At 40.1% G+C, this 13,022-nt stretch overlaps 1 protein-coding gene across 6 annotated transcripts in view; it reads left to right on the forward strand.

Annotated features, from left to right (window-relative positions):
* LOC144479522 (protein strawberry notch homolog 2-like) overlaps positions 1-13,022 on the forward strand; it is a 160,204-nt gene that overhangs the window by 79,747 nt on the left and 67,435 nt on the right. For 3 of the 6 annotated variants that reach the window (XM_078198297.1, XM_078198298.1, XM_078198299.1), the window contains one exon: positions 10,078-10,218. The exons of the other annotated variants lie outside the window; for them this stretch is intronic. In XM_078198297.1, coding sequence (XP_078054423.1) covers positions 10,078-10,218 — 141 coding nt within the window. The remainder of the gene's footprint in view (positions 1-10,077; positions 10,219-13,022) is intronic. 6 annotated transcript variants of the gene reach the window in all.

Raw genomic sequence — 13,022 nt, forward strand, 5'->3', positions numbered from 1 at the left:
CCAGGTCTTGATAACATTGTTTGAAAGCTTCTTTAATTCTTCAGTGATCTGTGGGATTGTCATTCGTGGATGTTGGTCCTGGTTGCCTTTTGGACCTTGCCCGACATGCAATAGGACTGCATGGTAGTTGAGGAACTGGAGTGAGTCTGATTTGTCCTCCGTTATGCCTCACCATTATGTAACGTGTGTAATGACCTCATGGGACTTTGGTTCTGAACAAATCCTTGTCATCTCAGCTGATTACCATGTACTTTCTGTGAGCTCTGTATGCTAGCTTATTGTCCCAACTTTAAATTTGGCAATTCTGTACCTGCATTTTTATTGTGCTAGTTGGTCATCTTCTTTCATAGTTTTAAAAGTTGCTTTTAGTTTCTGAGAGAATAGAATGGATAAGAGTAGGTAAATTGGTCTGCCAAACATGAGCTCTGTTGGTGATGGAATAGTTGCACTTAAAGGATGTTAAGGATGCTCTCGTATGTAACATTGAAATGTGTAGATCTTTCTTGGTCTGAGTACATTTGAGGATTGGGGATTTAACTGTACAAATCATTCATCCGGCTAAGCCGGTAGATCTAAGGTAATGCGGAGTCGTAGTATTGTGATCGATATTCCACTTCTCACACACATCTTGAAATGGCTTACCAATAAATTGCCGACCATTATCCATAATGATTTCTCCAGGCACACCAAATAAACTGAAAATAGTGCGTGACAATTGTGCTTGATGTATTGTGCGATTGTCAAATAACAGAGTACTTGGTAAATTAGTTGACGATGATGATATCAATGCTATGGACGTGAAAGATGTCGGATTTGAGACCTTCATGTGGTTCTTTGCGCTGACTTGGCATATGCTCTTGACATGCCCCTCACTTCTTGATGGCGACTTCAATGTCACTGTGCATACCCAGCCAATAAATTGTGTCTCTGTCTGATCTATGGACATGTGTAGAGAAACCGAAGAGCAGCAAGAGAGAAACTATTTCCTCATCGCGGGACAGGGTGTATTCAATGAAAAACATTATTAATTTGATTTTCATGGGATATTGGCATCGCTGGCCAGTCCAGCATTTATTGCCTATCCCTAATTGTCCTTCAAGTGAATGGCTTGCTGGGCCGTTTCAGAAGACAGGTCAACCACATTGCTGTGGGCCTGGAGTGGGAGTGGGTAAGGAGGGCAAACCAGATGGGGTTTTATGACAATCGACAATAGTTTCATGGTCATCATTAGACTTTTAATTCCAGGTTTTCCTGATTGAATTCAAATTTCACCATCTGTGGTGAAATTTGAAGTCGGGTCCCCAGGGCATTATCCCTGGATTACTAGTCCAATGACAATACTGCTTATCCACCACCACCCCGGTAGAATGTTTTCTGTGAACCATATATGACCTCAAAAGTGCAACCTTTCTTTTAATTTAGAACTTTGTCAAGATTCTTGTAACCATCGTGGACTCAAAGATTGTGTGACTACTCAGTTTGGCTGATGTTTGCACAAAATGCATTTGTGTTTTATTGTATACGACTTGACCAATTGTTTGACATTTTTGTGGTGCAAAATAATGAGATCGACAACCAGGAAAGCAAAACAAACTTGGTGGACAGTAAACATCTGGGAGCTCAGTGAACTTAAATGCACATTCTTTTGAAGGAAGTTCTGGAATATCTGGCATTATCCACTTACAGGCAAGCGAATACATTTTTCTTGGCTCACCATGAAATTAAGTTCTCAGGCTGCTGAGCAAGGCGATGCACGTCTGATGATATGGAGACTATGGGCACAATCTTCTGCCTCTTCACACCAGCGCGCTCCTCTGGTCCAATCAACGGCGCACCCTGCCACATATTTCCTGGCTGCGTGAGGTGGACTCGATGGGAAATTCTATTGGTAGCAGTGGGGCCAGAAGATCCCATCACCAGGCAATGGCGCGCTGCTGAGAAAAATGTCACGGAGACGCCAGAGAATCCCTGCAATTTATATTTGGGTAAAGCTATCATGGCAGTTGCAAATCCTGTGCAATTTACAATATTTAATGGATCAAACATTGCTATTTGCAATTATAACACTAAGATGTGGTAATCTATGCAAGGTAAAGAGAATATATTTAACCTTTCAAAATGCAGGAAATTTGAGATTTTCTTAGAAGTTACTGAGGGGGTTTATTCTATCTGAACAAAAAGTGTGTACCCATTTATTGTGAGAGTGCATCATGCAAGTAAATCATTACAAAACATCTTCCATCAATTTGGTTGTGATGTTTCTTTTTGACTGATAATTTGGGAAAAAAATTAAAATGGAGAAGTTTGAGATTTGAAACCAAGCATATTCTTGCCTGCCTGCTTAATGTTTCTATGATAGATAGCGGAAAGTACACAATTTTATGACATGCGCTTATTCCGATGTCCTTGCTGCTTGGATGGATGGATGTGCTTGCACTAGAACTTCCATCTGCTTGGAGCAAACCCTGCAATTCATGTGCAATAGAGTTTCTCTCCTTCTGCCTTCCTTCCTGCTTTCAGGTAGCTTTGTTCTTCCGTCATTTTATAGCTATACACATGAACATACTAAGATAATCCACATTGATGATACTGAGCTGCAAGAAACACACTCGGGCCACCCATTATTCCCAAAGTACTACCAAAAATAAACCCCACTGACCCTTCCCTCCGTCTTAAGATCAGAAATGGGAATGTTCGCTGATGGTTGCGCAATTCTCAGCCACATTTGTGACTCCTCAGACACTGATGTGGTCCATATCCAAGTACAGCAAGTCCTAGATAACTTGCAGGCTTGGGCTGACAAGTGACATTCTTGCCACTTAAGTGCAAGTCAGTGAACGTAGAGTTATACAGTACAGAAAAGGTCTTTCAGTCCACAAGACTGCACCGACAATAATTACCACTAAAGTCACACTAATCCCATTTTCCAGCACTTGTCCTATACTCTCGAATGTTATGATATTTCAAGTGCTCATCCAAATACTTTTTAAAGGTTATACCGTCTTCTAGATTCTCATCACCCCGAGCAAATTATTATTTCTCAAATCCTCCTCTGAATCCCCTGCCCCTCACCCTAACACTATGCCCCCTCATGATTGACCCCTCAACCATGGGGAACAGCTACTCCCCCCCTCGCCCTGTCCATACCCGTCATAATATTATACATTTCAATCATGTCCGCCCTCAGCCTTCTCTGCTCTAAAGAAAACAATCCAAGTCTATCCAGTCTCTCCTTATAAATGCTTCATCCCAGGCAACATCTTGGTGAATCTCTTCTGTACCCCCTCTAGTGCAATCACATCCTTCCCATAGTGAAGTGACCAGAACTGCACACACTACTCCAGCTGTGGCCTAACCAAAGTTCTGTACAGCTTCAACATAACATCCCTGCTCTTATACGATATGCCACAGCTGATGAAAGCAAATGTCCCATATGCCTTAACTAACCTATTCATCTGTTCTGCCACCTTTAGGGATCTGTGAATAAGTACCCCAAGGTCCATCTGTTCCTCCGAGCTTTCTAGTGTCCTGCCATTCATTAAATACTCCCTTGTCCTATTACTTCTTCCAAAGTGCATTACCTCGCATTTATCAGAGTTAAATACCATCTGCCACTGCTCTGTCCATCTGACCAACCCATCAATATCTTCCTGTAACCCATGACCACCTTCACTTTAACCACCCTACCAACCTTGGTGTCATCTACAAACTTACTTATCATTCCCTCCACATTATCATCTATATCATTTATGTATGTAACAAATAGTAAGGAACCCAGCACTTAACGTTGTGGTATGCCACTGGACACTGGCCTCCAGTCACTTGAACGGTCTTCTACTACCATCCTTTGTGTCCTATTACAAAGCCAGTTTCTGATCCATCTTGCCAAGTTTCCCTGAATTCCATGCGCTTCAGTCTTCTCAGTCTCCCATATGGCACTTTGTCAAAGGCTGTGTTAAAATCTATATAGACTACATCAACTGCGCTTATAGACTCCCTGCAGGGCAGAAGGAGGCTATGCGGCCCATCAAGCAGGTACTAACAACAATCTCAAGCAGGCTCTATCCCCATAACCCCATGTATTTACCCTACTAGTAGTTCCCCTGACACTAAGGGGCAATTTAGCATGGCCAATCAACCTAACCTACACATCTTTGGATTTCCCTCATCCCCACATTCGATCACTTTTTCAAAAGATTTATGAGGCATGACCTCCCTCTGACAAAGCCGTGCTGACTATTCCTAATCAACTCATGTCTTTCCAAGTGAAAATCAATTCTCTCCTTCAGAATTTTCTCCAATAGTTTCCCTACCACTGACGTGGGACTCACCGGTCTGTATTCCCTGGTTCATCTCGACCACCCTTCTTGAAAAGTGGAACCACATTAGCCGTCCTCCAGTACTCTGACACTTTTTAAGCCCATCAAAGCCTCTTCACTTTCTATGTCAAACTGCTCAAGGGCCTCACAGTCCCTTTCCCTGAATTCAGTACCTGTGTCCTCCTTCTCATGAGAAGACCCTTCCAATGTCCTGTGGCTTCAACACAGATTGCTCCCTTGGTCTCTAATGGGCCATACCCTTTCCCTGATTAACCTCTTCCCCTTAATGTATTTATAGAATGTTTTAGGATTCTCCCTAATCTTGTTCGCAAATCCTTTTTCATGCCCCCTTTTTGCTCTTCTACTTTATTTCAAGTTCCTCTTGCACTACCTATATTCCTCTAGGGCAGCAGTTGCTAAAACTTGCTAAAAGCCTTTTTTCCCTTCCTTATCCAGTCCTGAATTGTCCTCGACTTCTAGGGTTCTCTTAACCTATTAATCCTACATTTCCCCCTATAGGGAACGTGTTGAAGCAGCTGTTCCAGTCAACTTTGGCCAGATCGTACCTTATTTTAATACATCTGCCTTCCCCCAATCCAAAACCACCACCTGCAGGCCATCTTTTTCCTTGTCCTTAACAAACTTGAACCGTACCATGTTTGTGGTTGCTATCACTAAAATGCTCCCCACTGCTACATTGAACACTTGGCCAGCTTTGTTCCCCAGAACCAGATTCAGCACTGCTCCATCCCTTGTTGGACCTTCTACATATTGATACAAAAAACTTCCCTGAATGCATTTCAAGAAATCCGCTCCCTCTAAACATTTTACATTATGACTATCCCAATTTATGTTGGGGAAGTTGAAATCCCCTAGTGTAATTACCCGATTATTATTCTTACACAAGTAAAAGATAAAAGACACATTCAACAAGTACAAATGTTGTTCAGCAAAATTCTGAGCATCCTGATGGTGATTGCATTGCTATTTTGAGATAAATAAATTTATTCCTTTGCACATGTGTCGGATACCTGGTCATATGTCAGTTGTTTGGAATTGTACTCAATGTGGACTGGTAGTGGAGCTGGTGAGGGCATCACAACAGAGCAACATCTAAAATCAGTATTCTTCATTTTTATTTTAATGATTGTGGCTATATTATGAATTATGATTATTTGTATTGACATCACAATTCAGCATCTGCTGCCGTGTTGATAATTCAACAAACCAATTACCTGCTGACCTGCATGCCCCTCCTTCCCCGCTTCTAAATTTCTCATTTCACCTTGTTCTCGTAACTTTGAGCAGGCTCCAGTCCAAAGGGCACCATGGTCACTCTCTACCCCAAACACTTGCTTCTCTCCACCCTGAAACTTTTCACTCTACTCTTACACTAATTATTGTTTTAATGCCTACCAAAAATAAAATTTCACTAATGATTAATGTGATAAAAATTTGGCATAATTATGCTAAGCTCTTCTGAGACTTAGATCGTTGCAAAGTCACAATTCTTTCTGTTTCTCACAGTATTATTTTCCATGTAGTTCTGATCCTACATGTGAGGGAATAGTGAGGGAATCACTAGACTGAGGTGAAAGGTCATTGAGCTGAAACATTTAACTCTGTTTCTATCCCCACGGATGCTGCCAGATTTGCTGACTACTTCCAGCATTTTCTGTTTTTACACTAGATTGACATTTAACCGAACCTGTACCAATGCTGTAGGGTGGAGGAAGGTGAATGATTGAGAGAGAAATTGTCCAAGCTGTGCCACTGATTCTATCCTTCATGTCTTATTAAAATTTTCATAAAATGTATGAAGTGATCTGCCTAAGTTCACTATTGTAGTGTCTGACCCAGTAGAGTAGAACCAGTACCATTGCTTTGATTATTCCTATCTCAACCACTCAGCCCTCTCCACAATCTTAGTATTTCATAGAAACATAGAAGATAGGAGCAGGAGGAGGCCATTTGGCCCTTTGAGCCTACTCCGTCATTCATCATGATCATGGCTGATCACCCAACTCAATAGCCCAATCCAGCTTTTTCCCCATAATCTTTGATCCAATTGGCCCCAATTTCATTAGGCAATTGTTCTGACAAAGACACAAAACTCATTTGTTGTTTTATGTTTTGTTTTCCATCAGCTCATTCCTAAATTATTTGAAATTAGTGTTGAACAAATATTTATGTTACGATATATTTAGATCGTGCACAACAGTACTGAATCTGCTCAGAAATACTTTGACCCAGACTTGCATAATAACAGACGTTATAAGAAAAACCTTCTACCCAGCTCAAATGTTCAGATTATATTCCTTTACAAAAAGAATTTCTACTTTTCAAATATAGAAATAATTTCTAGAAAGTTCCTCTGTTAAGAGGTGACTGGATAATACATGCCTTACAGCGAGCATGTATTCTTCGTTTTCTTGTCATATATGCTTACTTCAAGCTAAAACCTCAGATACCTACTATTATCAATGTAGAACTAGTTAGCACCAATCCACTCATCAATTAAATGAACAAGAATCATCTTGTGAGACTGTCTATGATTCATAGAATAGCACAAAAAAGAACAAATTACTGCATTTATTTAGTGCCTTCCATAACCACTAGACGTCACAAAGGGCTTTACAGTTAATGAATACCTTTAAGATGTAATTACTGCTGTAGGCACAAGGCCACCATACATCGTTGACAGTACTTTCAGGTTGGGTGGTGCTGGATGATATATGTTACATGTCACATCCTGCATCTTATTATGGATTTGAGAAATGAAAGAGAAAAATTAGCAAAGTATGGCAGAAGCTAAAAATTGAAAATACAAATAACAGCTACTGAAAACACATGTTAGTTACATCTGGAAAGAACAGTCAAGTCAAGTCAATGCAATTTGCTCCTGTCAAATTCACTTTCAAGTAAAGTTGCCTCAATTTGTTAACTCTGCCTGAACCCCAAACATTAAGGTGTTAGAGTAAACCAAATTTACAATGAGATGTAAAGTTACTGGGATTGAGTAACGAACAAAGTGATTAGTATGTGGATTAATGAGCTACATTTGTTCAATGCAGTTTTTCTATACGGCTGTTTTGTCTAATCAAAAAACACAATTCTGTAAAACACAGTAGGACGGAGAAATCAGGGAACTGAAGCTATGGTTTTCATCAGGGGAACTTCAGCTATTAAATACGCAAAGACATGTTTTTTGGCATTAACACTACTGGATGTGGGCTTTCTCCTTTATGTGGAAATTTCTTGACATGAAAGTTTACCCTGTTGCTGCATTTGCACAAACAGGAAAAGATCGAAATAGTGTCTACCCGTTGGGCAGTAACTGGCATATCCTCTTAAAGTCCTCAGAGTAGTCAAAATATTTCCAAGAACTGTTCCACTGCTTGCTTTAGCAGTATAGTCAGTGGGGCAAAACATTCCGTGAATATGGCAAGTACACAGTTGTGATTACTGGAACTTAGCAAAAATGAAAAGTAAAAATGAATTGATTTTATTTGAAGCTAATTCTAGTTTCTGTGAATGTTGAGTACATTCTGTCCTACTCATTGACAAGGGAAGAAAATTTAGAACATCTTTGAGGGTTGTCTCTGTAATCTATTGTAAATATTTAAAATTTCATCAAACCATACAAGGTTTTAAAGCCGCATCTGATTTGTCAAAATCAATTTCCTATTAGGAAAATACTAAGTATTTTTGGTTCCAAAGAGTGCTTCCTGAGATAAAGCAATAAGATAGATATTTTGTCCAGAAATAATGGGGTCAATATTAGCACCAACCCCCATCCACAACAGGGAGAATAGAGCTGGGAAGGGTGTCAAAAATTTTAAATCATCTAATGCAACCCTAACCTATCCCATATGTGCATGTCAGTTTGCTGTTTTTTTTATTAATTCATGGGTTGTGGGTGACACTGGCTGGGCCAGCATTTATTACCCATCCCTAATTGCCTCTGAACCGAGTGGCTTGCAGGCCCATTTCAAAGGGCAGTTGAGAGTCAACCATATTTGCTGTGGATCTGGAGTCACATTTAGGCCAGACCAGGTAAGGATGGCAAATTTCCTTCCCTAAAGAACATTAATGAACCAGATGTGTTTTTCCAACGATTGACAATGGCTTCATGTTAATTATAGATTCTTAATTCCAGATATTTTTTATTTTTATTCCACCATCTGCCGTGGCGGGATTTAAACACGGGCTCCCAGAACATTAGCTGAGTTTCTCAGATTGATATTCTAGCGATAATACCACTAGGTATTGATATGTCTCTGTTTATCACAGCATTTAAATCCGGCTCCCACAGTACAATTGGGAGCCTCATTTATGTTCAAAACTGACCAGCTGGGATGCCCAGAGTTTAGGAATCCCAGCACCCAACTGGAGCAGCTGGATCAACAGTTTACTGATTTTTGTAGCACTGCTTGTGGTCCAGGGCGAAGAGGAGAATATCTCCCCAGGTCCCCCCACCAGGCAAATGTTCTGTTGATTGCAGGTTCTCCTCACTACAACGATCAAGCAGGATCTTTGCTTTGCACCTAATTGTTGTATGCTGAGGCTGCACCAATTTTCCAATTGCCAGGACAGTCCTGGGTTTCTGTATCTTGACAATCATATGCCAAGGAACTTTTAATTCCCTTCTTTACCTCCTTATGAGAAATTTTCGGGGATTTTATCTGCCAGTGTGGGTGTGGAGATGAACAATGCCCAACTCACTTGTGTTTCAACCTGCATCGGAATGAATTTAGTGTGGGCTAAAGCTGCTGACTGAGTGCGTTAACTCTTGCCAAACCATTAACAAAGATAAGAAACGATAATTCATGTACCAAATATTACTTTTCCATTACAACTTATAGTTCAATTTTGATGCTTAATGGATATATGTAAGTGTGTTCAGCACTGCCAAGCAGCAGATCATTAATAGGCAGGTTTAGTTAAAACAAGTAGCAAAAGTTACACAGGCAATTCAGTGTATCTTGGTAAATTGGCATGAATGGATACTGAGCCATATCCAGAGCAGCAATCAGAGTCTGAAGTCCTAAATTAGCTATTATTTTAAGAGTAATTCCTTAGGTAGTTGGCATTAACAGTTTGTCAATTAACTCAAGTCTACATGCGATTAACAACATTCAAAGCTTGAACATCCTTGGCCGCACGAGCTTTGTGATTGAGTCAGTCTCGTTCTTTCCCTGGTAGACAGGCATCAGCTTCAGGGGTGTTTTAATTTTGTTATTCCATTAAGAAGAAAAATATTATGTTTCTGAAGCAGTAGAGAAAGCATATTTTAAAAGTAAGATGCATGACAAACATTTTTTACAAGCAATATTATGCAAAATAACTTTACATATTCAACCTTGGCCAGTTGAACTAAATAATAGGTAATATCTATTAGTATCAGTACATTGTGTTACCTTATAGAGAAGGGGAAAGTTATAGCAAAACCAGTCAGTCGCCTTTTAAAAGATAATAAAAGTAGAAAATGTTGGATAAATTCAGCAGCTCTGGCAGCATTTGTGGAGAAACAGTTAACATTTCAAGTCTATGACTCTTTTGACTCTCAAAACGTTAACACTGTTTTTCTCTGCTGCCAGACTTGTTGAGCTTATACAGCATTTTCTGGCTATATTTCAGATTTTGAGCATCTGTAGTATTTTGTTTCAGCCTTTTAAGAAGTCTTATTGAAGCATTCAGCAAGAAGTCTCACAATATTTACCTTAGTTTCATTGATTTTTTAAAATCTGTTTTTCAGGATTTCAGTTGTATGGACAATAATTCCCTTTTCTCTTCACCTGATCCATCGCTGTCTGATATTGCCGACACTGAGGATTTTAATCTGGATGTTCTTACTCCGAGTATTTGGGATTCAGGCACACTGGATACCAACATAGAGGTCTGTGTTGAAAGGATATGACAGGATATAATTCACAGTTTGTTGATAGCAATGATGCACTAACAATGAAAATTCAAAACTGACCAAACCTTTGATCATTTTGATACTTAATTGTGTGATGCTCTAAATGGTTAACAGTTACAGGGGAATAATGGTATTTCCCGAGAGGATTCAACCAAAATGGATATTAAAAAGACCTCCTTTCAAAGAGCAAATTCAAGCCCATTGTTATCCTAATCGAGCGGCATGTTTCTAATTTCACAAAAATTGGTCTGCTTGGATGGTACAACTGACAGGAGTATTAGTAAGGCATGTCACCAGCCCAGTTACTTCTCTTGGCCAATACCCAATGGTAATAAAATTGTAATGCTCATTTTTAAAGGATGTGATTAGCATTTTGTTACACATAGTGTGGAGAGAAACTCCTTCCCCAGAACTAGAACACAAGTTTACTTGCAACTCTAACTTGAGAAAGCTTTCATGACTGGCCTGAATAGCACTATTAGTAGACTCAAAAGATAGTGAATAGAGCCATTAGAAAATTACAGTATTTCACAATCCGCCCCCCCCCCCAACCCATTTGTTGCTAAACTTGTTCATGAACTTTTTCTCTTTCTGCAGTTCATGATGGTACTCTTGTCCATTCTCCCAATTTATTTGCAATCTCCTCCTTTTCCAGCCTAGTGTATACTGCAGCTTCCCTCCACATTAAGACACATGTTTTTCCAGCTGTCCTCAGCTTATATAGGCATTGAGCTATCTCTATCTCTATGGACCTGATTTTCCCCCTCCCTCAGTCATACTAACACTTTTCTTCACCAGCCCCCAATTCATATGAACAGTCTTTTCCCTCTCCACTCTTCACTTTCCTAACTGTCCCCAGCTGATCCATCCTTGGAGGTTCACACTCCTGTTCTGTCTCTAATGATTGCAATTCTTCCCTTTTTCACAACTGATGACAAACTGACAGATCTGCAACGACTTAGTTTCTCCCACCTTTCTTGCAATTTGAAATTTTCCAATCCAAAGTTGCAATTCCTGGATTTAGGAGGTTTCAGCAACATCCTTGATTTTAAGTGGTGGAAAATTTAATGCCCTTAAGATCTATCCAACCAACTAGAGAGGTTTTGGGAACAAATTTTCCCGCCATCCTTTTTGTTATGGGAGACATATGACGTAGCTGTGCTAGAAAAGGAGAAAATTGCAAAGTAAGAACGTGTCCTTAAAGAAAAGCATCCTGCTTGTAAATTATCTTATTTGTCTCAAAGTCTTATGCAAATATCCATAAGACCTTATAGTTTAAAGGAAAAGCCCCCTGCACTTGCGCAAATCTCGGTTTCCTCAGAGGTGCGGATCAGCCTTTCTTATATGTAGGAGTTTACAGTCTGCAGGAAATATAACAGGGTCAGTACCAAATGCTGAAAGTACTTTCCCTCACTGGTACTAATTGCCTTTTTTTAAAAGGTTTGTAGGGAAAGAAAATAATCTTAATATTGATCATCTTTTTCCATTCACCGTTATCAGATTTCATTTGTAAAAATAACAGAATATTTATCTGTTTCTTCTCATTATTATTAATAGAGTCAAAGATAAAACATTGATCTACTGGACAATTTTAAATTGAAGTACATTCTAGAGAACATAGAACAGTACAGCCCACGATGTTGTGCCAAGCTTTATCTGAAACCAAGATCAAGCTATCCCACCCCCTATCATCCTGGTGTGCTCCATGTGCCTATCCAATAACCGCTTAAATGTTCCTAAAGTGTCTGACTCCACTATCACTGCAGGTAGTCCATTCCACACCCCAACCACTCTCTGCGTAAAGAACCTACCTCTGATATCCTTCCTATATCTCCCACCATGAACCCTATAGTTATGCCCCCTTGTAATAGCTCCATCCACCCGAGGAAATAGTCTTTGAACGTTCACTCTATCTATCCCCTTCATCATTTTATAAACCTCTATTAAGTCTCCCCTCAGCCTCCTCCTCTCCAGAGAGAACAGCCCTAGCTCCCTCAACCTTTCCTCATAAGACCTACCCTCCAAACCAGGCAGCATCCTGGTAAATCTCCTCTGCACTCTTTCCAGCACTTCCACATCCTTCTTATAGTGAGGTGACCAGAACTGCACACAATATTCCAAATGTGGTCTCTGATGTCTTAAATCAAAGCTTGGTGTGAACCATCCAGCTGTGCTTGACTGTGTGGCTCTTCAATGTGTCCAAGATCTTTTTAATGCCATTTTTAACATATGGGCGTTGTCCAACTATTTTGTTTGGCCCCAGAGACCTTCTGCAAGTTTTAACGACATTGGAGCGGCTGTACATAAGATTGCAACTAACGTGGTAAAGGTTGCATTTGAACAGCAGTCCTTTTTTTTTTGGTGCCTGCTCCAAAGTCCTGGCTGGTCTCCCACATTCTGCCCTCCATAAACTCGTCCAAAACTTTGCCAGCTGTGTTGAAGCTTGCACCAAGTTCTGTGCTCACTGACTGATATTGGCTGCTGATCAAGCAAGGGATATGGAGGGGTGAGGACATGGATTTAAAAAATCTCATCCTTGTTTTCAAATTTCCCCACGTCCTTGCCTCCTCTTATCTCTGTAATCTCCCCCAACACCACAGCCCTTCACAAAAATCAATGAATCAAGTAATAATGGAGGTTGGTAAGAAAGGTACTGCAATAATCATGGGCCACTTTTCAGTCGGCATTTCGTTATTCTCAACAAGTATCTTTTCTTTTGAGAAAGGAATGCTCCGAGAAGGGTGAACCAATCATGTAATTAAGGGAATAATGGATGGTAT

Source organism: Mustelus asterias, chromosome 26 (genome assembly GCF_964213995.1).
Source record: "Mustelus asterias chromosome 26, sMusAst1.hap1.1, whole genome shotgun sequence".
NCBI lineage: Eukaryota > Metazoa > Chordata > Chondrichthyes > Carcharhiniformes > Triakidae > Mustelus > Mustelus asterias.